The sequence below is a fragment of the Plectropomus leopardus genome, chromosome 3 (genome assembly GCF_026936395.1).
Source record: "Plectropomus leopardus strain MGB_pleo_1.0 chromosome 3, ASM2693639v1, whole genome shotgun sequence".
In the NCBI taxonomy this organism is placed as follows: domain Eukaryota; kingdom Metazoa; phylum Chordata; class Actinopteri; order Perciformes; family Serranidae; genus Plectropomus; species Plectropomus leopardus.
Window position 1 is genome coordinate 39547258 of NC_142178.1, and position 21819 is coordinate 39569076.

Here is a 21819-nt window from a genome sequence, read left to right on the forward strand (position 1 = left end):
AATACTTATAATTTTTATAATTATGTACATTATTATAATTTGTGGGCACATTTCCTTGATCATATTTTATTTTTCATTTTTTTAACTATTTCTTCCTTAAAGATTTTTTTCTTTTTTAAACTAATTTTTATGTCATTTTCTTATAGTTTTTATAAATTCCTTGCTAATTTTAGGGTAATTTCTTCTTCTTTCATTGCTGTAAATATGCCACTTTCTTGTTTTTTTATTTTAAATTTTTTATATTTTTTTGTCACCCCCCAAAATTCTAATTGTTTTTTTGATTTAAAAAATTTTTTTTTTGCTAATTTTAATTTTAAGATAATATTCTTATTATTTTTACTAATTGCATGCAAATTTGGGGGTAATTTTTTTCTGCTGTCGCTCATTGCCTTCTTCCCATGTTTTTGAAAGAAATCAAGCCAGTTTTCTCAGATAAATGAGCTAACCAAGGGTGACGTTTTAATTTGAAAGCCTGAAAATGGTCGTGTATCCACGTTGGAGCTCCGGGAAAATAAAAGCTTCTGTGTCAAACTGAGAAATGTAGGCCAAAGATCATCATTCCTCTCAGCTTATGGTGCGCTGAAAAGCAGAAAAAAACCCGCCTGAAACAAAGGTCGAACTGAGAGCGCACAACAAGTGTGAGCAACGTGTGCAGAAAGAAAAAAAAAACACTCCGAGGACCAGCAGTTATCAAAGATCTCCTTCATTGTTTTAATAGTAGACATTGTGCCACAAAAATGTCATGTCCGCAGCCACAAATCACGTGCCGAGATTACTAATTCCAGCTATTCATCATGTCATTCGCTTCACTTGCTTCTCTACACAATTTTGCAAATCACTTCTTACATTTATGTATAAATATATACAGTTTATAGATTATTCTCGAGCTGGGATGGTGGTTTTCTCCTGTCGTGGTTGTGCTGTTGGTTGAGGAACATTAGCAGAAAAAAAAAAAAAAAAACGCACGGCTGACGTCACGTCTCCCAATGTAGCACATGCTTATTGTATCATGAATACCAGCAGAGCACACACAGAGCCGAATATAGATATATATATACAGGAATGTTTACTGCTATCATACAAAGTGGATTCTTTTCAGTAAGAAGTCACGACGGCGGGCATACGAGGGGAAAACGCCGACAACACGAGAGCACCGAAGGCATAAATGTCACGTAGATCTCCTGCCACAAAGGCACTGGCACATCGTTTTTGGGGGCGACACGGTGAAGTCGGAGCAGGTCACGTTTTTTGTTTTTTTTTTCTTGCGTTTGAGCGGGAAGCCGCCCGCTTTCATGGCTGCATCATGACTGCTCACATGCGACGGAGGGGGGCGGGGGGGAGGAGCATGTGATCTGTTGTGAAACATGCATGATGCTGGTTTTTAAGCATGTGCTTCATTCGAAGTGCTTCTTAGGTCTGAGGAGATTCGGGGGGCGGAGTCATGCTGCTTTGATCCACAGCCAAATACACATCTGAGTGGGTTTTTTTTTTTATTAGAAAAGTGACTCGTTTAACAAAGGAGGAGCAGGGCAAACAAAACGAAAAAGAAGAAAAGTTGTGTACATGTGTTTTCTTTCATTAGTTAACTTCACACACTGTTAAAAATTGTTTACATTTCGTTTCGTTTTTTTTCCAGTATGAGCGTGTTTTGGTAAAGAAAGACAAAAAAAGAGCCGCCCGGTGTGTTCTGTGGGTTTGGTGGGCTTACCGTCCTATTGCTGACTTTGAAAGGGGGTCGGGGGGGGATCTGGTGTTGTAGCTGCACGCACTCTTACAAACCGGTCCGCTCAGTCTTCCTCCTGTCTTTCCCTCTCTCTCTCTCTCTCGTTCTTTCCCTGTGGAGCATGGTAACATTGAGACTGGTCGTGGGCTCGGGGGTGGATTCAGGTCGTGGCTGTTTTTCGGGGTCTCAGCAGCAGCCTCCGGACGAGGTGTTGACTGGCTTGCTCTGGATCTTGACGTTGGACTTCTCCGAGGAGCCGGCCGTGGCCCCGGGGCCCATCCTCTTCTTGATCTCGGCCGCCATGGTCATGAAGGCTTGCTCCACGTTGGTGGCGCTCTTGGCGCTCGTCTCCAAGAAGGGGATCCCCAAGTTGTCGGCAAATTCCTGGCGAATGAACGGGAAAGATAAGTCGTTATATTCCAACAACAAACGAGCAGCTGAGGAGGATTGTGCGATTACGAAAATGTAATTGTCCGCAGATGTGAAAATATGCCTTCAGTTTCAGAATAAAATACACAAAAAGCATGCTCAAAAAACTGAAAATAAAAACGACAACAATGCCGAACGACAGCAAAACAAAGAATAAAAGTAGGTCCATTCAAGCAAATATAATTAACAATAAATAAATATTTATGAAGAATTAACATAACGTGCAAAAACCCGCAAAGTCTCAGGAGCACCCAGTACCCCAGACACGAGTCCCTGCATCACTTATCACCATGACGGCACATCATGGGACAAAAGATTTCTTGTAAATATTTCTTTTCACTGCGGGTGGTCTGAAACGCCTCCCTGAGCGAGACTGAAAGTTTTGTGGTGAGACTGTTTCTTTAAATACTCAGGATGTTGCCATGTTGCAGTCTGTGCAATCAATGCAAATTAAGCCAATTCCTGTAAAATCTGCAATGCAACTTCCCAACAAATGTGCCAATTATAACTGGTAAAATGTTATTTCATTGTGAGCTGCAGGACTCCTGTGGACGGGGAGCAGAGAGACAACAGCCATTAACCCTTTGGAACCTGGGCAAAATGGCTTGATTTCTTTCAAAAACAAAAAAATGAGCAATGAAAGAAAAAAAAAACCAAAAAAATGAGCAAAAAATAGCAAGAAAATTAACTGAAAACAAACTAAAAAAAAAAGGTAAAAATGACATAAAAAAATAAGTAAATGAAAGATTTAAAATGATCATAATTTATATGAAAAAAATATAATTTTGTAACATCAATTTAAATCTGGAATTAAGATACATATAGTGTTGCAGTCTGTGCAATTAATGCAAATGAAGCCAACTCCTGTAAAATCTGCAATGCAACTTCCCAACAAATCTGACTATTTAAACTGGTAAAATGTTATTTCATTGTGAGCTGCATGCAGCGTATTTATCATGAGATTTAGGGCCGCGCTGAAGTCCCCCCTTCATACCCCCCCACACTTTCACACAGAACAACAGCCTCGGCGTCATGTCGCTCCTGAGTGTGATTTTAGACTTCATCCCGCGATCAAACGAGGCCTGACAGGCGTGACGTTCACTGCCTCTAACGTGACATAAAACACATGCATCTGCAGCGCTTTCTAAACAATAACAAAAGCAAAACATGTCAATCACAATCACTGACCATCTCTGGTGGCTGATTTCGTCCTCTGCTCGGAGGGTAAGGAGCTCCCAAACTTCATTGTTGTCAGTTTTTGGACAGTTACGGTGGCTGTTCTTCTCTAAAATTAGCTGCTATGATAAAAGCTGTTTTTTAAATTTTAAATCTAAACATCCGTGCCGCCCGTGGTCACATTTTTCGGCTTTTCGTTTAACACAGACGTCGTTACGGGCTGTTACTACAGAGGCGTCCACTCTGTCCGCACTTCCTGTGATCAGACTTTAACGAGTGATATTCCCGCCTTAAACAGGCAGCGTAAATGTGTTTCATTAGTTACCAGCTGGCCGCCAGAGTTTCACATGTATGATTTTGGACTGTCACCCACCAGCAGGGATGGGGGTCGTTCATTTTTATTGATATGATACCATTGTAGAGGCTCTATAACGATCTGAGTCCTTATCGATACCACTGTCGATACTTTTCTATTATTTGGTGGAAAGACGAGGCCACAAAACGTTTTTAACAGAACTGGTTCTACTGTCACCTTCAGTCGTGGTTTTAGTTGATTAGATAATAAATAATTGTATTTTAATTGAAATATTTACTTTGAAAATCTTGGCATCAGTAGTTTTAATGATCGGACGTTAAACAGGTTGTAGTTTAATCTCTACTGTCCATTTTATAATGTTGGGAAAAGAAATTTCTCGCCAAAAACTAAAATTAACTTTCCCGATGTTACATTTGAACATTTCATGATAATGTTTTATTTATGTTTGCCTAACAATCATTTTACTGAGCCGACCTTGAACACATCATAATGAAACCTCATTTATTTAGCTAACTAACTCTTTTCCTGCTGATTTTAACTAAAATTTCAACAGTGGATTATTATTTTATCTGACGGGACGCGCTACAGAGTTTGGGTGAGCTTCACTGCTGCTGTGAGAGGATGATGATGATGAAGACTGCGCCGTTGTCGTTAGTTAAAAAAAGGGGTTTTTTTTACACTGAAGACAGTCAGAGGTTCTGCATTTAGGTTTAATTTGATGTAAAATCGATGTACGCGGTCAGATGTGATGTTACGCTACAGGACCCGCAGCACCGATAAGCTCAAACATTATTAATTTTCGGGTTTTAAAAAAGTGGAACCTTGTCCTCAATAAAACCGTGTTTCGATCCCGATCCCCCCCCCCCAGCAGGAGCACTCGTTGGTCTGGTTTGGCACAGTGCGTTCTGATAGCTGTACGTCTTCTACCTCTCGAGGACAAGCCAACGTCCTTTTTCCTGTTTTCTCTCGTCACGTAGCACCGATTTAAAAAGTATTGGCATCTTTGTCCTGCAGACGCAGACCAGTGAAATACTTATTTAACAACTTGTATTCGAGTCATAAACTGCTAAATCTCCCCCCACTGACCTGCAGCTGGACACTCAGTTAGTTTCCTCTCTGATATCTCAGAGCAAAAACTGAGCTCATCACATTTTCAAGGCTGCGACGGTGAGACCGGAGAGGAAAACACAGCCTGCTGCTCAGTCAGCGTCTCGTTATCCCTCCAGCTTCAGATATTTGGACCAAGAGTCAGAAACAAACCTGAGAAGACTAATCGCTTGTTCTGTGTGTGTGTTAGCATGTCGTCCACTCACCTTGGCTGTGGTGTAATCCACAACTTTCTTCGTTGTGAGGTCACACTTGTTGCCTACTAGCAGCTTGTTGACGTTCTCGCTGGCGTAGCGGTCGATCTCCTGTAGCCACTGTTTGACATTATTGAAGGACTCCTGTGGACGGGGAGCAGAGAGACAGCCGCCATTAACCCTTTGGAACCTGGGCAAAATGGCTTGATTTCTTTCAAAAACATAGGAAGATACAAAAAAAATGAGCAATGAAAGAAAAAAAAAAATTAACCAAAAAATAAGCAAAAAAAAAATAGCAAGAAAATTACCTGAAAACAAACTAAAAAAAGTTAAAAATGACATAAAAAATAAGTAAATGAAAGATTTAAAATGATCATAATTTATGTAAAAAAAATTTGTAGCATCAGTTTAAATCTGGAATTAAGATACATATACTTTTTCATTGGCTTTTTTGAAATGGTTACATTTTGTAATCTTTTGCAAATTGTGGAACACTTTTCCCATGTTTTTGAAAAAAATCTCAACAAATGAAGAATAAACGTTTGCAGAATGCGTCAACAGTCCCCGTAAATGACCTTCACAGACGGCGGCAGCTGTCATTAGGGTTGGGCCGGTGTGAAAATCGTCAAACCGGTTTGATATTAAGCTAAAGACTGGTCTGGACCGGTTTACCGAATTTTATCAGGTGTCCCACATGACTCAGCAGTCAATCGTCAGTGGAACAAAATGACACCATGCCTCAACAGAAAAGGAGTGTCTCAGTATCACGTAGCATTGAGACACACCGGAGCTCTCCATCCACACTGAATCCATTAAATGTGCACCTCTGTCAATTCATGTAAACAAACCACGTAGCTGTCAGCTGTGCACTCGAGATCAGAGCAGAGACGTAAACACTAAAAATATTGGTGGAATGCCGGCTTTCTAACCTTGTGTGTTTGTAAAGATTACTTTTTAAAGTAGAAAACGCACGTTTTATATTGTGATATTTTTAGTAGAAATTTCGAACAGTGTCACCAACACAAAGTAATGTTAGCCTATCTTATTTTTAGCGACAGTCATTTACCTCCGCAGAAACTTTCAGCTTCTTGGCGATCTCCCTCCAGCCAGCTGACTCTGTGTTTAGGTTTTTGTAGTGAAAATAGTAGGTTTTGTATTAATAATTCCTCATTTCGGCGCTTTCAAAGCGAGCGGCAGATATAAATAGAAACACAGGTGATGAAGTTTAGCTCATAACGGCACCTGTAGCCAGTAAGGACAGCTATGTTTCCTTTTTTTATGTGTGTCTGTAAGAGGCGGAGAGATGTAGAAGAGAGCGAGAAAATCGAAATTCTGGCGGCTTATTGAAAGGATGTGACAATTTATACTCAGTGTTCACGATATAGTCATTTTATATATCACACATGAAACAAGCCACAATACATTGAGTATATTCAATATATTGCCCACCCCTAGACTGTAGTGGGCAAGTGAGGCAACAAAACAGTTCACTTTTTGTCACTGAAAAGTCAAAGTCAAAATTTAGATCTGATTAGGATTGGTAAATACCCGGCTTGTGTTGGCAAGTTTTTTTCATGATTTTTATAAAAAGTAAAATAAAACAAAAGATGTTACCATTGACTAATAATAATAATAAATAATACTTGCCATGTCTGAGCATATTAAGACCTCTGAAAAACTGATTTAATGATGCTTTAAGACCTTTTATGGACCTGCAGAAACCCTGGAAAACAAAGGTTATTCATCCTGGAGGAGCACTGACCTGATCCGTCACATCATAAACTACTATAATGCCGTGAGCTCCTCTGTAGTAACTGGACGTGATGGTGCGGAACCGTTCCTGACCAGCCGTGTCCCACTGAGGAAGCAAAACAGAGCTCGTCAGTCCAAACACAATCAGAGTTTATCACTACGTATCTATTTACAGCCCCATTACGTGACGCTCTCCTTACAATCTGAAGTTTTATGGTCTTTCCGTCCAACTCGATGGTCCTGATCTTGAAGTCCACACCGATGGTACTAATGTAGCTCTCTGTGTACGTGTCATCCTAGGACAAAAAACACACACACACACACACACACACACACACACACACACACACACACACACACACACACACAGGTGGGTCTGGGTGGCAGTTGTGATACCTGAAGGGTTATCAACAATCACAGAGCTGACAGAGAAAAAACATAAATGCTTGTTATGTAACAGAAGCTGAAAAACGGACACTTACTGCAAACCGGAGGAGGAGACAAGACTTTCCGACACCAGAATCACCGATCAGGAGCAGTTTGAATAAATAGTCACTGTGAGGAGAAAAAAGGGAAATCAAATTACTCAAAATTAGTAACAAAACTCCTGCAAGGCTCTAAATCACACAGTGTTAGCAATGTTAGACTCATAACATTTTTAACAAATGCTCTAATTAGTAAATTAATGTTGTCATTAATGTTTCACAGGATTCTTAATTCTGTTTAATTTGACCAGATATTGTCTTACTGAAATTATAATATATTTTTGTAATCTGACATTTTGCAGTTGTTATGAAAATTTGTTATTAAATGTATGGTTTTGAGTAATTTCTATTATATGTATAAAGGGAAAAAACTGCACTTAGAAACTGTCTTAACACCCAGCATGTATTACACAACGGTTATGAAATTTAGGTATAATCGAGGTATCAACGTTAAACTAATTCTAATACCCAGGTAAAGATATTAATAAGTAATAATACTTTGTTATATTATACCAATGATTTTGACCGCGGATGTCTTTTGTTTTGTGCAATATTGCAACAGAATTTGTCATTTTTGTCTTTATGAGATTTATACCTGGTTTCCAGCACAGCAGTGATAGTCAACTTGCAACCCCAGGGCCAAATCTGGCCCCTGATAGGATGCAGGGTGGCCCTCAACCATTTTTGAATTCCCAATAAAAATAAAGTGATTCACACTAGGAATTGTTTTTGTATGTTTAGTATACAGTGCCAGAGTGAATAAAACAGCATCAAAATAGAAGTTGATCGAAAAAGAAGTGAGTGGAGGATCCCCCACACCCTCGACAGAGGTCCTAGCTAAGAGTCTAATGTCCTAAAATCCTTGAAATGTCCTAAAGTCAAAGAAACATGCTTAAATCCTTGAAATGTCCTGAAATCTGAGACACATCCTAAAATCCAAGAAACATCATATAATCCACAAAGGTCCTCTGTTCCTGGAAACATGCCAAAATCCTAGAAATTTGCTAAAACCCTAAAAGTCCTGGAACTGCCCTAAAATCTGAAAAAAGTCCTTAAATCAAGAAATGTCCTACAATCTGAGAAACCTGCTTAAATTCTTGACACATCTAAAATCCCAGAAATGTGCTAAAATCCAAGAATTGTCCTAAAATCTTAAAAATGTTCTTAAGTCCTAGAAACATCCTACAATATAATAAAAGTCTAGAAATCATACAAACACCCTAAATTCCAAGAAATGTCCTACAATCCTGAGAAACATCCTAAAAACCTGTAAGTGCACTAGATCCAAGAAATGTCCTAAAATCTTACAAATGTTTTTAAGTCCTAGAAATGTCCTAAAATCCGATAAATGTCCAGAAATCATACAAACATCCTAAATTCCAAGAAATGGCCTAAAATCCTGAGAAACATCCTAAAATCCTAGAAATGTGCTAAAATCCAAGAATTGTCCTACAATCTTAAAAATGGTCTTAAGTCCTAGACACGTCCTAAAATCTGATAAATGTCCAGAAATCATACAAACGTCCTAAATTCCAAGAAATATCCTAAAGTCCTGAGAAACATCCTGAAATCCTAAAAATGTTCTCCAACAGTTCTAGACACGTCCTTAAATCTGATAAATGTAAAAAACAAACAAACAAAAAAAAAACACTAGAAACATCCTAAAAAATTTGAAGTGTTGTGACTGGCCCCTGGTCATTTTGAAAAAGTGGCCCCCGACCAACGCAAGTTGAGTATCCCTGCTTCATGGTCTATCACAACTCCCAAAAATGTATTTCGATAACTTCTTTAAACATTGTGTATTACAGTAATCTGTGCCGGATTAGAGATTTGTCGGTATATTTCGCATTTGCAGCGCTGTGGTGAAGTAACACTGGCATTACCTAACTAACTCCACATCATCAGGACGCAATTCAGCAACTTCCTGTTCGCTGTGGATAAATTACACTGAAATTACCGATGCACTGACACCAGATCAGTTAAGATATACCGATTATCTCAAACTGACATGACTGTGATCGATCAAACTGTCACCGTGTGTCTGATAACTGCATCAATAACAAAATCTCCAATGGTGTCCCGGTAACGTAACCGTTCAGTTAGCCTCCTTAGCTGCTAATGCTACTTCCATTTAAGTTGCCGTAAAGTGCGCTAACAAACATCGCTGACCGGCTACGAACAATTAACCGGTTTAAAAAGCGTCTTGTTGGTTAGAAAATGTTGACAGAGGTGAGTTTTGCGCTTAATTTTAACGCTGTCATTTGTCGGCGCGTACACCCCACCGCAGCCCTTTAGCTCGTTAGCTTAGCGGCGGAGACAAAGCAGCTGACGTTCATTTTGTACACAGCGGAGCTAACGTTAGCTTAGCTTCCCGGCTAAGCTGACAGCTCAGCCGGACCTGTCACAATCATCGACATTTCAGCAGTCACACTTACTATTCGGGATTCATCGTCGACTACGAGTTAGAAACTGTTGTTACTGTGAACGCAGCGGGCTTTCGTCGCAGATTAACCTTAAAACCGTACTGAAGAACAGACACCGTTTCTTCTTTTCGTTTTTTTTTTTAAATCAAGAACTGGCTAAACTGGTTGTCGCAGCCAGAACAGCATAATCGAATCAAATATGGCTGTCAGCAATACCTACCCGGAAATACCAGAGCCTGGGAATCATGGGTAGTGTAGTCATGTGGCAATGGGCGTTCACACGGCAGTTAGGTATGAGTTTTCAAATGTTTAATTTTAAGTAATTACATTATTGTATAAATTAATTAAATAAATATTATATATAAATATGATTTAGACTTTTTAGATTACCTCTGTTGTTATTTTTATCGTCTTTTATTGCAGTTATTTTTATATTTTAAATAAAAATAAACAAATTGCTTTTGCTTAGTCTGTCAAATCACTTCATAAAAAAAACTGTGATTAAAGGTGCTATATAAAAATAGTCATTATTATTATTGTTGTTGTTAATAATAAAAATAACAATGAACCAATTTAAAATTATGTATATTACGTATAAAAACCTTCATGAGGTACAGGGACGAGGAGGGGGTCTGACTGTCACCAGCTGTTTACAGGGGTTACTGTTTAATTATTTCGTTTCTTAATATTTACTTTTTCTGAGTTTATCTTCTTCTTTTTTTTCTGTAAATAATAATGCTGAAAAAATGTAGAAATTTGATTTTGGGTACACGAGTGTATGTATATATGTTTAATTAATAAGAGAATAGGTTTAAATCGATAAGAAAGCTGGTTAATTAAAATTCAATGACTTATGGAGAAGGGGTTGGATTACAATAATAAGTCATCATGTGTTTGACTTTTTCTTTTGCCTTATGTTTTTCATTGTCTGTATATGTAACTTTTATTTGTTCGTCTGCTTTTTTGTATAATTATTCATGTGCGAAATAAATTAACCAATAAATTAATAAATAAAGTGAAACAGAGTCAGAGACTCCAGGTTAAAAAAAAGTTTTTTCATGCACTGTTCAGTGTTGAAATACACATTTAGGGACTGTTCGTTATTTATGAGGGGGCAGGGGGGGATGCAAAATAGGGGGAAGCTTAATAAGCACTAGAGGAGGCTTATGTTATCTTATTTTGGCTTGGAGGAGTACTAATTTAAATGGCTGTATATTGTATTTAATTTACCACCAATAAAAAAAGGTCTTTACTATAAATAAATAAATGCTGTTATTTATTTTTAAAAAATAGCTGTTACTTGTTATCCGGAGAAATTACAATGTAACATCGGAGAAAAAAAATTAAGAAAATCTTAATTTTATTTTTTTTTAACCCTATTCACCTTAGGCGTCTCTCATGAAGTAAACGTCATAATACCACAGTGGATAATTTGTATTAATTGGCCATATAACAGAATAAAACGATTCAAAAGTGCTGCATTTAAAATCTTACTTAAGCAAAAGTACAAACTTATTAGCATCAAAATACATCTAAAGTACAAAAAGTACTCATTATGCAGCATGTCCCATTTGAGAATACAAAAAAGTCAACGAAAAGTACCTCAAAACTGTAAGAAAATACAGTACCTGAGTGAATGTTTGTCTTTGAATGCCATGCATTTGCATTACCATCTCTTACAATCACTAGTGGAAAGTTACAAAGTACATTTCCTTAAGTTTTATACTTAAGTACTATTCTGGCATACTTGTAATCGACTTGAGTATTTCCATTTTTGTAACATAAAGAAATTTATATTGTCAAATGAATACTTCAACTGTCATCAATGATTTTTACATTTGCTTTTATTTCTCTTTACAAAGACAACAATACAAAGAAATACAACAAGTATAACAAGTGTAAAAAATTTGATGTACAGTGATCAGACAATTAGATTTGACTATACTATAACTATGACTATTTGATTTAATACTTTAACTTTTTTTCCCCTTTAATTTTCCCTTAGAAATTGGTACACCATGATGTACAATTAAAAACATATTATTGAAGTTATTCAAGATATATAAAATTTGCCAACTACATTTAGTAAAATATGCAATCCCCAGAACCATAATTTCAGGATCTACACCTTCACATGCGTGAGTGTATTCTAAATACCCATTCAATATTTTGTATACATTTCAGCTCACTTTGAGGCAAATAAGGGTTAAATACTCAGCATGGAGGTAACAGCAGCGAGTAACAGTGGGATTCATTGAAGATAAAAGTGATTCAGTACCAAAAAATAATAACCAATCAATAAGAACTTGAGCAAAAACAAAACAAACAAAATACATTGAGCATTACCTACGAATATGTTCTCCCATTTAACATTTTTCACTTTCATGTAAATCGAATAATTGCTCTACTCTGTGTGATTGACAGGAGTGATGATCAGAGGTGCAGAGTTTTTGCCACCATCATTAGGACAGGGACTGAAGTATGGGAAGAGTTTCTCAGTGAAGGAGCAGCCAGTAAAGGAGTAGATGAGAGCTGCAGCATCTACGTCATAAAAGGAGACCAGACCCTCCTGATAATCCACAAATATTCCCACTTTATCAAGCTGAGACTTCAGAGGGAGACGGACTGCAGGGGCATCCAGAGCTGTGTACTCATTATTGTTTCTCAAGCAGATCGTCCAGTAACCATCCTCAGGGCTCAGTGGGATGTTCTCTTTCCTGTTGATCGACTCTTTGGCCACTCCTAAAGTCCATTTAGTCTTTCCTTTCACTTGAACCTCACAGTAACATCTGCCTAAAGAAAAGCACTGCTTTCCAAAGACAGAAACACAACTAGAAAATCTCTCTGGGTTGTCTGGGAGATTCTTCCTCACATCACAATGTTTCACTTGTTTTCCATCATCAGACAGGATGAGCTCAGGATGTGTTGTATCAGGATCGAGAGTCACATCCACTGCATACTGCTGGATCCCCTTTAGCTCAGCTTCAAGCAGCTTTTTCTCATCATTCTTGAGTACCTCCACGAGCTGAGACACAGCTCTCTCCACAGTCCCCTCATATGTTGATGGACAGACGCTGACCTGTGTCCAGTCCTTGGTGGGTGGAGCAGCTTTCAGGGACTGGACACTCTGGAGAAGATGGAGGTGGTCTTCAGAGCGTGAGAGCTGCTCCACCTCAGAGCTTCTCTTCTTCAGCTCAGAGATTTCCTGTTCCAGCTCTTTGATGAAAACTTCGGCCTGTTCCTGTTTTGTTGTTTGTTTATCTTCAATGTAATCAGTCAGATTGTTCATGCTTTTCTTAACAAACTCCATCAGCAAAGTGAAGACCTTAACACCATCTGCAATCTCCATCTTTGCATTTTTCTTGCTGAACTTGACTGACCGTTTGATGTTCCGAATCTTTTTTTGCCTCTTCTGGATCATCTGCTGGATTTCAGCTTCTGTATTTCCCAGCTCTGCCTTCTTTTTTTCATATTCTTCTCTCAGAGGAACAAATTCATGTGTTTTGTGGTCTAAAACAGGACAGAGTGTGCAGACACATGTCTGATCGGTCTTACAGAACAGCTCCAGAGGTTTATCGTGCTTCGTACACATCCTGTCTTCCAGGTTCTCCACAGGGTCGATCAGCTGGTGTCTTTTCAGTCCTGATGCTGTCAGATGAGGCTCCAGGTGAGTCTCACAGTAGGAGGTCAGACACACCAGGCAGGACTTCAGGGCCTTCAGTTTGGTTTCAGTGCAGACGTCACAGGGAACTTCTCCTGGTTTGGACACTTGTTGCTCTGAGCTGCTGCTGCTGGCTTTCTGTTGAGCTGACTGTCTGAACTCAGCGACCATCCCAGAGATGAAAGTGTTGACGTGCAGCTCAGGCTTTGTGGTAAAAATCTCTTTACAAATTGGACACTGCACTGGGACGTTGATATTCCAGCATTCAGTGATGCAGTTTTTGCAGAAGTTGTGTCCACATGGTGTGCTGACAGGATCAGTGAAGACATCCAGACAGATGGCGCAGAGAAACTGATCCTCAGAGAGCACACAGCTGGCTGCAGCCATATCTACACACTGTGAACACAAATGAAAGTGTGAAAAAATGGTCTAAATACAACTCTTTTTTTGTAGAAAACAACCAGCCATGCACTTAAACTACCCATTTTTAACATTGTCAAACATTGCTGTTTTGATAGTGGACCTTAATGTTGAAATATGATGTGCTATGTATGATGTGCCATTTCATCACAGAAACTGAACCAGGCTTTATACCAGAAGAGGTGGGAGGGTCAGTGTTTCATCCATTTATTCAAGCACCCGGAAAACTAAAAAACAAAAAACGAGCGAGAATTTCGTTTGTTTGTTTTTCTGTATAAACCAAATATTGGAAAAAGACGTTTGTTTTCTCATTATTTGCCTGAAAGCAACAATCAAATAAACAAGGAAATAAAAACAAAATAACAAGTCAAATTTACATTGTTCTTTATTCTTAATTATTTAATTTTTCATTTTCCTTGTCCTTTTGGGTTTTTTTTTTCAGAATTGAACTGAATGAACGGATGATACACAGACCTGGGAGCAACCTGAGCAAATTGGCTTGATATAGCTCAAAAGCATTGGAAGAAGGCACTGAACAAAAAATTAAATTAAACTAAAACAAACAAAAAGAATCCCTAAATTATCAAGATAATAATAATAAGAAAACGTATGGGAATATTGCCTGAAATTTTGTGGAAAAAAATATTTTTTTTAATTAAAAAAAAAAGAAAGAAGAGGAAATGACCTGAAAAAGATAGTTTAAAAATCTCAACAATTCTGTAACTTAATTTCAAATACGTAATTGTGATCTTTGCACACTGACAATTTGCTCTTTGTGCAAAGGTTTAAATATTGTAAAAAAAAACATCACAAGGAAAATTATGTTGATCAGAAATTTCAAATCTTGATTTGCAAGTCCTAAGTCAAGAATGGAAAGCCCCCTTGTAATCCTAAAGCCTGAACTTTCAGTTTCAAGTCCTTGCCAAGTTGTGGAACATTTTTAACCCTTTAACACCTGGATCAGCATCAGTTTTTTGTTGTTTTTTTTTTGTGCTGCATTTAGTTGCTTTTAATTATCTTTTAAATTGTTTGTATTGTTACATATACATACACATAAACATATTGAGCAACTTGGCAAAAGAAAAAAAACCCCACCAGCACCACCACCAACAACAAAAAGGTGACAAGAAAATAATCTGAAAAAATTGTGAGGGATGTGGGGTGGAGATTATAAAGATAAAGATTAGATATTATCAAAAAACAAGAGGAAAACACATAGAAAACTATATGTGTAATTCTCTTAATTATGCATTTAAAATTATGTTACAGGGAGAAATATTTTTTTGGTTGTTTTGTTTTTTAAAGCAATTTCTTGAGGTCATTTTCTTGTTTTTGTAGTTTTTTTGTTTGTTTTTGACTTTTCGCTGTCTTTTTTTTTGTGCTAATTTTCAGGTAATTTATCTAACTTTTTACTAAATTATTGGTATTTTTGAGCCAGTTCTTATTTAGTTGGTAGTTGTTTTTTTCTATTTATTTATCTTAAGAAATCAAACCAATTTGCTCAAGTTTCAAAGGTTTCAATACAGTTAATGCCATTGCAAAATGCAAACAAACACCACCAACAGTAAAGCTGTAACATTAGCAGTGTGACAGTTAGAATTGGTATACATATATATGTAACATATTGGCTTCAATTAATTTAAATGAATTGAATGATGGGTGTGACAAAGAGAGAGAAGCAGTGACTGTGCTGGCATAAAAAATAAAAAAAAATTCCCAACAAGATGACACACCCGCAGCCTGATTTATAATAAACACGACAGTGTTGACACTGTGCCAAAGGGAGGCTACTTTTCATTTTGGGGGCACTGACTTTTCCTATGAGAAAATGATTTGGTTTTGAAGCTCGAGTTAACTGTTTTGGGTGTGATACGACCTTTTGCAGGTGAGCTATGTTGTTTTGCTGAACCATTGAGGCTATTTTAGAAAATGCACTTGGAGCTTTGAGACTGTTATTCTCTGTTTTGAGAAATGAGCCAAAGCAATGGCAAAACTGAACTGACTCTGGTGCATCTGAGTGACTGATGGTATGAAATGGTGTTTTTCAGTAAGCTTAAGGATTACAACATTAACTGAGATTAGCTGATTTTATCCTTATTGCTGGTTGTTGAAAAAGGGAAGGAAGTGCACATCCAAAGTTTGTGTCAGCTGCTTGACTGAAGACACACACCAACATTAAAAAGTTAAAAGTTAAAAAAGTCAACAATATTGAGGGTTTCCAATTAATTAGACTAAGTACAGCTAATTATTTGATGTTTCCCATACTTTACCAATGAAAGGACCCATAAAATATATATTTTGAAATTCGAAGTATGACACACGTTATTTTTTTTTCCTTTTAAATATAAATTTCAGTTATACTCACCAGCGTTTGTGAGAGCTGCCCTGTTGTGGAGAAAGGCCTGGCGTGCTCTCTTAACGGATGTTTCTTCAGAGAGAAACACAAAGACTCAGGTCGACTTCAGCTCTTTTGCTGCTCTGATGAACTTTCCGTTTCATTTGTGGACTCTAAGTTTAACTCTGCCCTCCTTTCTGTGATGTTTCACAATGAGAAAACTCCCACTGGCAGATTGTCCTATCAAGGTGCTTAACCCCGCCTACTACGGAGAGTCGGGCACACCTTTAACATCACTGGACCTGACAGATATATATAATTATACAACAGTTAGTTCTGACCAAGCAATTTGATTGGTCGAGAGGCATCTCATGAGTGCTGATAAACAGTACAACATCACTGGGACTGTTAACTTTGAACTCTGCATGTATCACTCCGCTTCACGGCCGTTAAGAATCCGCTAATTAGTGTTAGAGTGAAAGTGGGATACGTTTTAACAGCGGGTTATGTTTATAGTACGGTGTAAGCATAGGTTCAAACAGCCAGTTGGCGCTGTTCACATAGCTGTCAGTTGGTCAGGTTGAGGGAGGAGAGAGAGAGAGAGAGAGACAGAAAGAGAAAGAGAAAGAAAGAGAAAGAAAGAGACAAAGAGAAAGAGAGAGAAAGGACGGGGATTTTGAAGCTTGTCTTACATGACTACATGCATTGGAGCTACTAAACGTTATGAGGAAGCCCGGGAGGGAGCAGCTGTGATGGACAGGTTTTGGTAAACCACCGTTCACTGGGAGTAAACCAGCTCTGAGGCAAACCATGTTTTATGATAATGGGCTCCATAAATAAAATTGACTTGACTTGATTGACTTGAAATAAAAGACGCTTGTGGATCTGTTGTATAAAAGCAATATCACACTCGAGGTCGTGTGTTCCCAGAAGAGTGCAAGCTGCTATAGCTGCAAAGGGGGGACCAACTCCATATTAATGCCAATGGATTTAGAACGGGATGTCATGAAAGCTCCTGTAGGTGTGATGTGTAGGTGGCCCAATATTTTGTCCATATAGTATAGATACAGTATATATATATATATATATATATATATATATATATATATATATATATTCATATTTATATAATTGAATCTGAGGTTATCAGATTCATGACTGGAGTCCAGTCACGATCAGTCTACTGAGGGTGGTGGAGAGATGATCAGAGGTGCAGAATTTTTACCACCGTGATTTAGACCTGGGTTGAAGTATGGGAAGAGTTTCTCAGTGAAGGAGCAGCCAGTAAAGGAGTAGATGAGAGCTGCAGCATCTACGTCATAAAAGGAGACCAGACCCTCCTCATAATCCACAAACACCCCCACCTTCTGAGGGGGAGACTTCAGAGAGAGATGGACTGGAGGATCATTAAGAGCTTTGTACTTATTACTTTTTCTCAACCATATGGTCCAGTATCCATCCTCAGGGCTCAGTGGGATGTCTTCCTTCCTGTTGATCGACTCTTTGGCCACTCCTAAATCCCACGCAGTTTTTCCTTTAACTTGAACTTCAAAGTAAAATCTGCCTGTAGAGATACTCTGCATTCCCAAAACACAAGGATTGAGAGAAAATCTTTTTGGGCTGTCTGGGAGATTCCTCTTCAGATCCCCAGGACATACTTTCTTATTTTCACCAGACAAGATGAGAGAGGGATGTGCTGTATCAGGATCGAGAGTCACATCCACCACATACTGCTGGACTCTCTTCAGCTCACCTTCAAGCAGCTTCTTCATCTCTAGACTGATCTTCTCTTCCAGCTGAGACACAGCTCTTACGACAGTCCCCTCATACAATGGACGGATGCTGACCTGTGTCCAGTCCTTGGTGGGTGGAGCAGCTTTCAGGGACTGGACATTGTGGAGAGGATGGAAGTGGTTTTCAGAGTATGAGAGCTGCTCCACCTCAGAGCTTCTCTTCTTCAGCTCAGAGATTTCCTGTTCCAGCTCTTTGATGAAAACTTTGGCCTGATTTTCTGTTGATTTCTGCTTCTCTTTGATCGTGTCCATGAGCTCGTTCAGGCCTCTTTCAACAGACTCCATCAGAGCCGTGAAGACCTGAACACCTTTTGCGATCTCTCTGTCTGCGTCTTTCTCACTGAGGTCAACTGACTGTTTGATCTCCTGAATCTTCAGTTGTCTCTTCTGGATCATCTGCTGGATTTCAGTTTCTGTCTTCCCCAGCTCGACCTTCCTTCCCTCATATCCTTCTTCCAGAGGAACAACATCGTGCATCTTGTGGTCTGATACATGGCAGAGTGTACAGACACATGTCTGGTCGGTCTTACAGAACAGCTCCAGAGGTTTATCGTGCTTCGTACACATCCTGTCTTCCAGGTTCTCCACAGGGTCGATCAGCTGGTGTCTTTTCAGACCTGGCTTTGTCAGATGAGGCTCCAGATGAGTCTCACAGTAGGAGGTCAGACACACCAGGCAGGACTTCAGGGCCTTCAGTTTGGTTCCAGTGCAGACGTCACAGGGAACCTCTCCTGGTTTGGACACTGAGCTGCTGCTGCTGGCTTTCTGTTGAGCTGACTGCCTGAACTCAGCGACCATCTCGGAGATGAAAGTGTTGACATGCAGCTCAGGTTTTGTGGTAAAAATCTCTTTACAAATTGGACACTGCACTGGGACGTTGATATTCCAATATTCAGTGATGCAGTTTTTGCAGAAGTTGTGTCCACATGGTGTGCTGACAGGATCAGTGAAGACATCCAGACAGATGGAGCAGAGAAACTGATCCTCAGAGAGCACACAGCTGGCTGCAGCCATATCTACACACTGAGAACACAAATGAAAGTGTGAAAAAATTGTCTAAATACAACTCTTTTTTGTTTGAATAAATGTTCATGGGAATTATCTTTTCTGTTTTATAGTTGAGACACTCGGGACTTACAGTGGCTCAGCTGTAAACATTAGCTTACTTTGCAGGAGAAGAAGTAGAGTCACCCGTAGTCACCCTGCCACAAAGGGTCAATACTCCGCCAACAAATTATATTGTGAACGTAGCTCTCACATGCATATTGTAGACCTTTCTGTCATTTCTCTCTGATATTTCTGAACAGTTTTTCCAGTAGTATATCTCACTGATATAGTTGAAAACTACATTTTTCACATGCTAGGATGGAAAGCTTGTCAGGCGTAGCAACAGTAACCAAGGGGGGCAGGGCTTAGCTAAGGATCAATTGCTTTGGCTCATTTCTCCATTGGGAATGATTTTTTATTTTTTATTTTTCAAAACAACGTGCAAAGGCCAAACCACTGGGAAATGAATAAGTACAATTGTCAGCGGTTTGCACAATTGCCAACTGACGATATCCTGCTGATCAACACCGATAATGTTGCTTCTCAGTCGAATAGCTGTACCCTCCAAAACATTCAGACATAATTTTATTGTGTAAGTCATCACTTGCACATCAGTCCATTTCAAATGACAAAATCCATCAGGCATATATATTATGAATAACATCACAGTAATATGGATCCCCTGGAACATCTGCTAAATTGGTAAATTGCCTGTCAGGTGAAATTTTAACTTGATTAACAAAGGGGGAGTTTCCCACATCTCAGATCACCAATCACACATTATGTGAAGTTAGCTGACAGGTGCTACCCATGAGTGCGAATTTTGCCTAACATGTAAGTATAGAGCTTGACCACAAAAGAATTGGTAATTTCTGAGCATGGATGATCCTGGCCATGTACCTTGTAGGCTATACATTACTATCCCCCTTTTTTTGTATTGACGTATTTTTGTATTAAAGTACACTGTGCTGTGTATGTTTTCTGTTCACTGTGATGTACGGCTGTTACTTTATGTGTATGAAAATACAGTAGCAATTTCCATGGCAGTGTGTGTGCAACGTGTAATGTGAAACCTTGTACTGATGAAAAAAAACTGTTTTGGGTGTGATATGACCTTATGCAGGTGAGCTATGTTGTTTTGCTGAACCATTGAGGGTATTTTAGAAAAGCACTTAGAGCTTTGAGACTGTTATTCTCTTTTTTGAGAAATGAGCCAAAGCAATGGCAAAAAAATGGAAATTTAACTGTTGTTCGGACAGAACTGACTCTGGTGCATCTGAGTGACTGATGGTATGAAATGAAGTTTTTCAGTGACCTTAAGGATTACAACATTAACTGACATCGGCTGATTTTATTCTTATTGCTGGTTGTTGAAAAAGGGAAGGAAGTGCCCATCCAAAGTTTCTGTCAGCTGCTTGACTGAAGACACACACCAACATTAAAAAGTTAAAAGTTAAAAAAAGGCAACAATATTGAGGGTTTCCGATTAATTAAACTAAGTACAGCTAATTATTTGGTGTTGCCATACTTCACTCAGGAAGGACCCATAAAATTAATATTTTGAAATTCCAAGTATGACACACAATATTTTTTTTTTTTTTAAAAATGTAACAGTAAATATTTCAGTTATACTCACCAGTGTTCGTGAGAGATGCTGTGTCGTGGAGAAAGGCCTGGTGTGCTCTTGAACTGGTTTTTCTTCAGAGAGAAAGACAGAGACTCAGGTCCACTTCAGCGCTTCTGCTGCTCTGATTAACTTTCTGTTTCATTTGTGGACATTTAGTCTAACACTGCCCTCCTCTCTGTGACGTCTCAGTGAGAAAACTCTCACTGGCAGATTGTCCTATCAAGGTGCAAAACCCAGCCTATTATAGAGGGATACAAATATATATATAAATATAAATATAAATATATATATACGCTATATGGACAAAAGTATTGGGCCATGCCTCTTAATCATTGAATTCAGGTTTTTCATTCAGTCCCATTGACACAGGTGTAAATCCAGATGAATGGGCAAAAATTCCCATGGAAACCAAAATTTCGTAGCCTGAACCACAACTCTATATTAAACAGTTGAAAACGTGGGGACATGTCCGACATCTCGCTCCAGCGCGCAGACATGTCCGCAGCCTTCTCCAGCACTGACATGTCCAACGGCCCGCGCCAGCGCACGGACATGTCTGCAGTCTTTTACAGCAAAGACATGTCCAACAGCCACTCCAGTGCCAACATACCCAAGAGCCCGCTCCAGCGCTGACATGTCCGACAGCGTGCTCCAGCGCTTGGACATGTCTGCAGCCTACTGTAGCGCTGACATGTCCAACAGCCTTTCTCAGTGCACGAACATGTCCGACAGCCCGCTCCAACGCGGACACGTCCGACAACCCACTCCACCGTGGAAATATGCGACAGCCCGCTCAAGTGCTGACGTGTCCAACAGCCCGCTCCAGCGTGCAGTCATGTCTGACAATCTGCTCCAGCGCGGACACGTCTGACAGCCCGCTCCAGCTCGTGGACATGTCCTACAGCTCGCTCCAACTGGAGCAGTTATACAAACTATCTCGCTCCTTCAAGGTTTTCCAACAAAACACCTGTCATTGCGCTCGACCAATATGCGGAGGTGGCTATTAATAGTGCCCATACCACTGATTCATCACATGAACCTGTAAGCCAGGCATCACCAACTGATCGTGGTCCGGATCCAGACCAAAACTCCATCCTGTCTGGACCATGGCCAAGTTGTAATAAAAAGTAAAGAATGAAAACATTATTGTTTGAGGTGTAGGCTACTCAAACAATATTACTAACATAATTTTTCCTATGTTATCCCCATACTATATAATGTCTTATATTTTCTCTAATGCAGTTACTTTCATGCTTCATGTTTGCTTCAAACTCTACAGAGGTGAGCTTTTATTCTGAAGGAACCACAGCTAAAATGTTGGGTGTGTGACT

The 21819-nt window shown here is 39.1% G+C and overlaps 3 protein-coding genes across 3 annotated transcripts; all 3 read right to left on the bottom strand.

Annotated features, from left to right (window-relative positions):
• Nucleotides 1–687: 687 nt before the first annotated feature.
• On the bottom strand, nucleotides 688–9808 carry LOC121966118 (ras-related protein ORAB-1). Its single transcript, XM_042516224.2, has 6 exons — nucleotides 9618–9808; nucleotides 7180–7252; nucleotides 6898–6993; nucleotides 6708–6803; nucleotides 4958–5089; nucleotides 688–2107 (listed from the first exon to the last, which is right to left on the bottom strand). Exons 1-6 carry the CDS (start codon nucleotides 9629–9631, stop codon nucleotides 1910–1912), a joined length of 609 nt encoding a protein of 202 aa, XP_042372158.1. The 5' UTR covers nucleotides 9632–9808; the 3' UTR covers nucleotides 688–1909.
• A 1623-nt stretch (nucleotides 9809–11431) lies between these two features.
• Nucleotides 11432–17025, bottom strand: LOC121938926 (E3 ubiquitin-protein ligase TRIM21-like). Its single transcript, XM_042482076.2, has 2 exons — nucleotides 16052–17025; nucleotides 11432–13662 (listed from the first exon to the last, which is right to left on the bottom strand). Exon 2 carries the CDS (start codon nucleotides 13651–13653, stop codon nucleotides 12010–12012), a length of 1644 nt encoding a protein of 547 aa, XP_042338010.1. The 5' UTR covers nucleotides 13654–13662; nucleotides 16052–17025; the 3' UTR covers nucleotides 11432–12009.
• Nucleotides 17026–17166: 141 nt separating this feature from the next.
• Nucleotides 17167–20619, bottom strand: LOC121965573 (E3 ubiquitin-protein ligase TRIM21-like). The gene is made up of 2 exons (XM_042515711.2): nucleotides 20498–20619; nucleotides 17167–18837 (listed from the first exon to the last, which is right to left on the bottom strand). Exon 2 carries the CDS (start codon nucleotides 18826–18828, stop codon nucleotides 17197–17199), a length of 1632 nt encoding a protein of 543 aa, XP_042371645.2. The 5' UTR covers nucleotides 18829–18837; nucleotides 20498–20619; the 3' UTR covers nucleotides 17167–17196.
• Nucleotides 20620–21819: the final 1200 nt, after the last annotated feature.

What these genes read in the sequence shown, in the direction of transcription:
- LOC121966118 (XM_042516224.2), bottom strand. An exon ending in AGACCATAAAACTTCAGATT is followed by an intron (nt 6,804 to 6,897) that starts GTAAGGAGAGCG and finishes TTGCTTCCTCAG; the next exon opens with TGGGACACGGCTGGTCAGGA. An exon ending in TGGATTACACCACAGCCAAG is followed by an intron (nt 2,108 to 4,957) that starts GTGAGTGGACGA and finishes TTCATTCGCCAG; the next exon opens with GAATTTGCCGACAACTTGGG.
- LOC121938926 (XM_042482076.2), bottom strand. Translation starts at nt 13,653, where the DNA reads ATGGCTGCAGCCAGCTGTGTGCTCTCTGAGGATCAGTTTCTCTGCGCC.
- LOC121965573 (XM_042515711.2), bottom strand. Translation starts at nt 18,828, where the DNA reads ATGGCTGCAGCCAGCTGTGTGCTCTCTGAGGATCAGTTTCTCTGCTCC.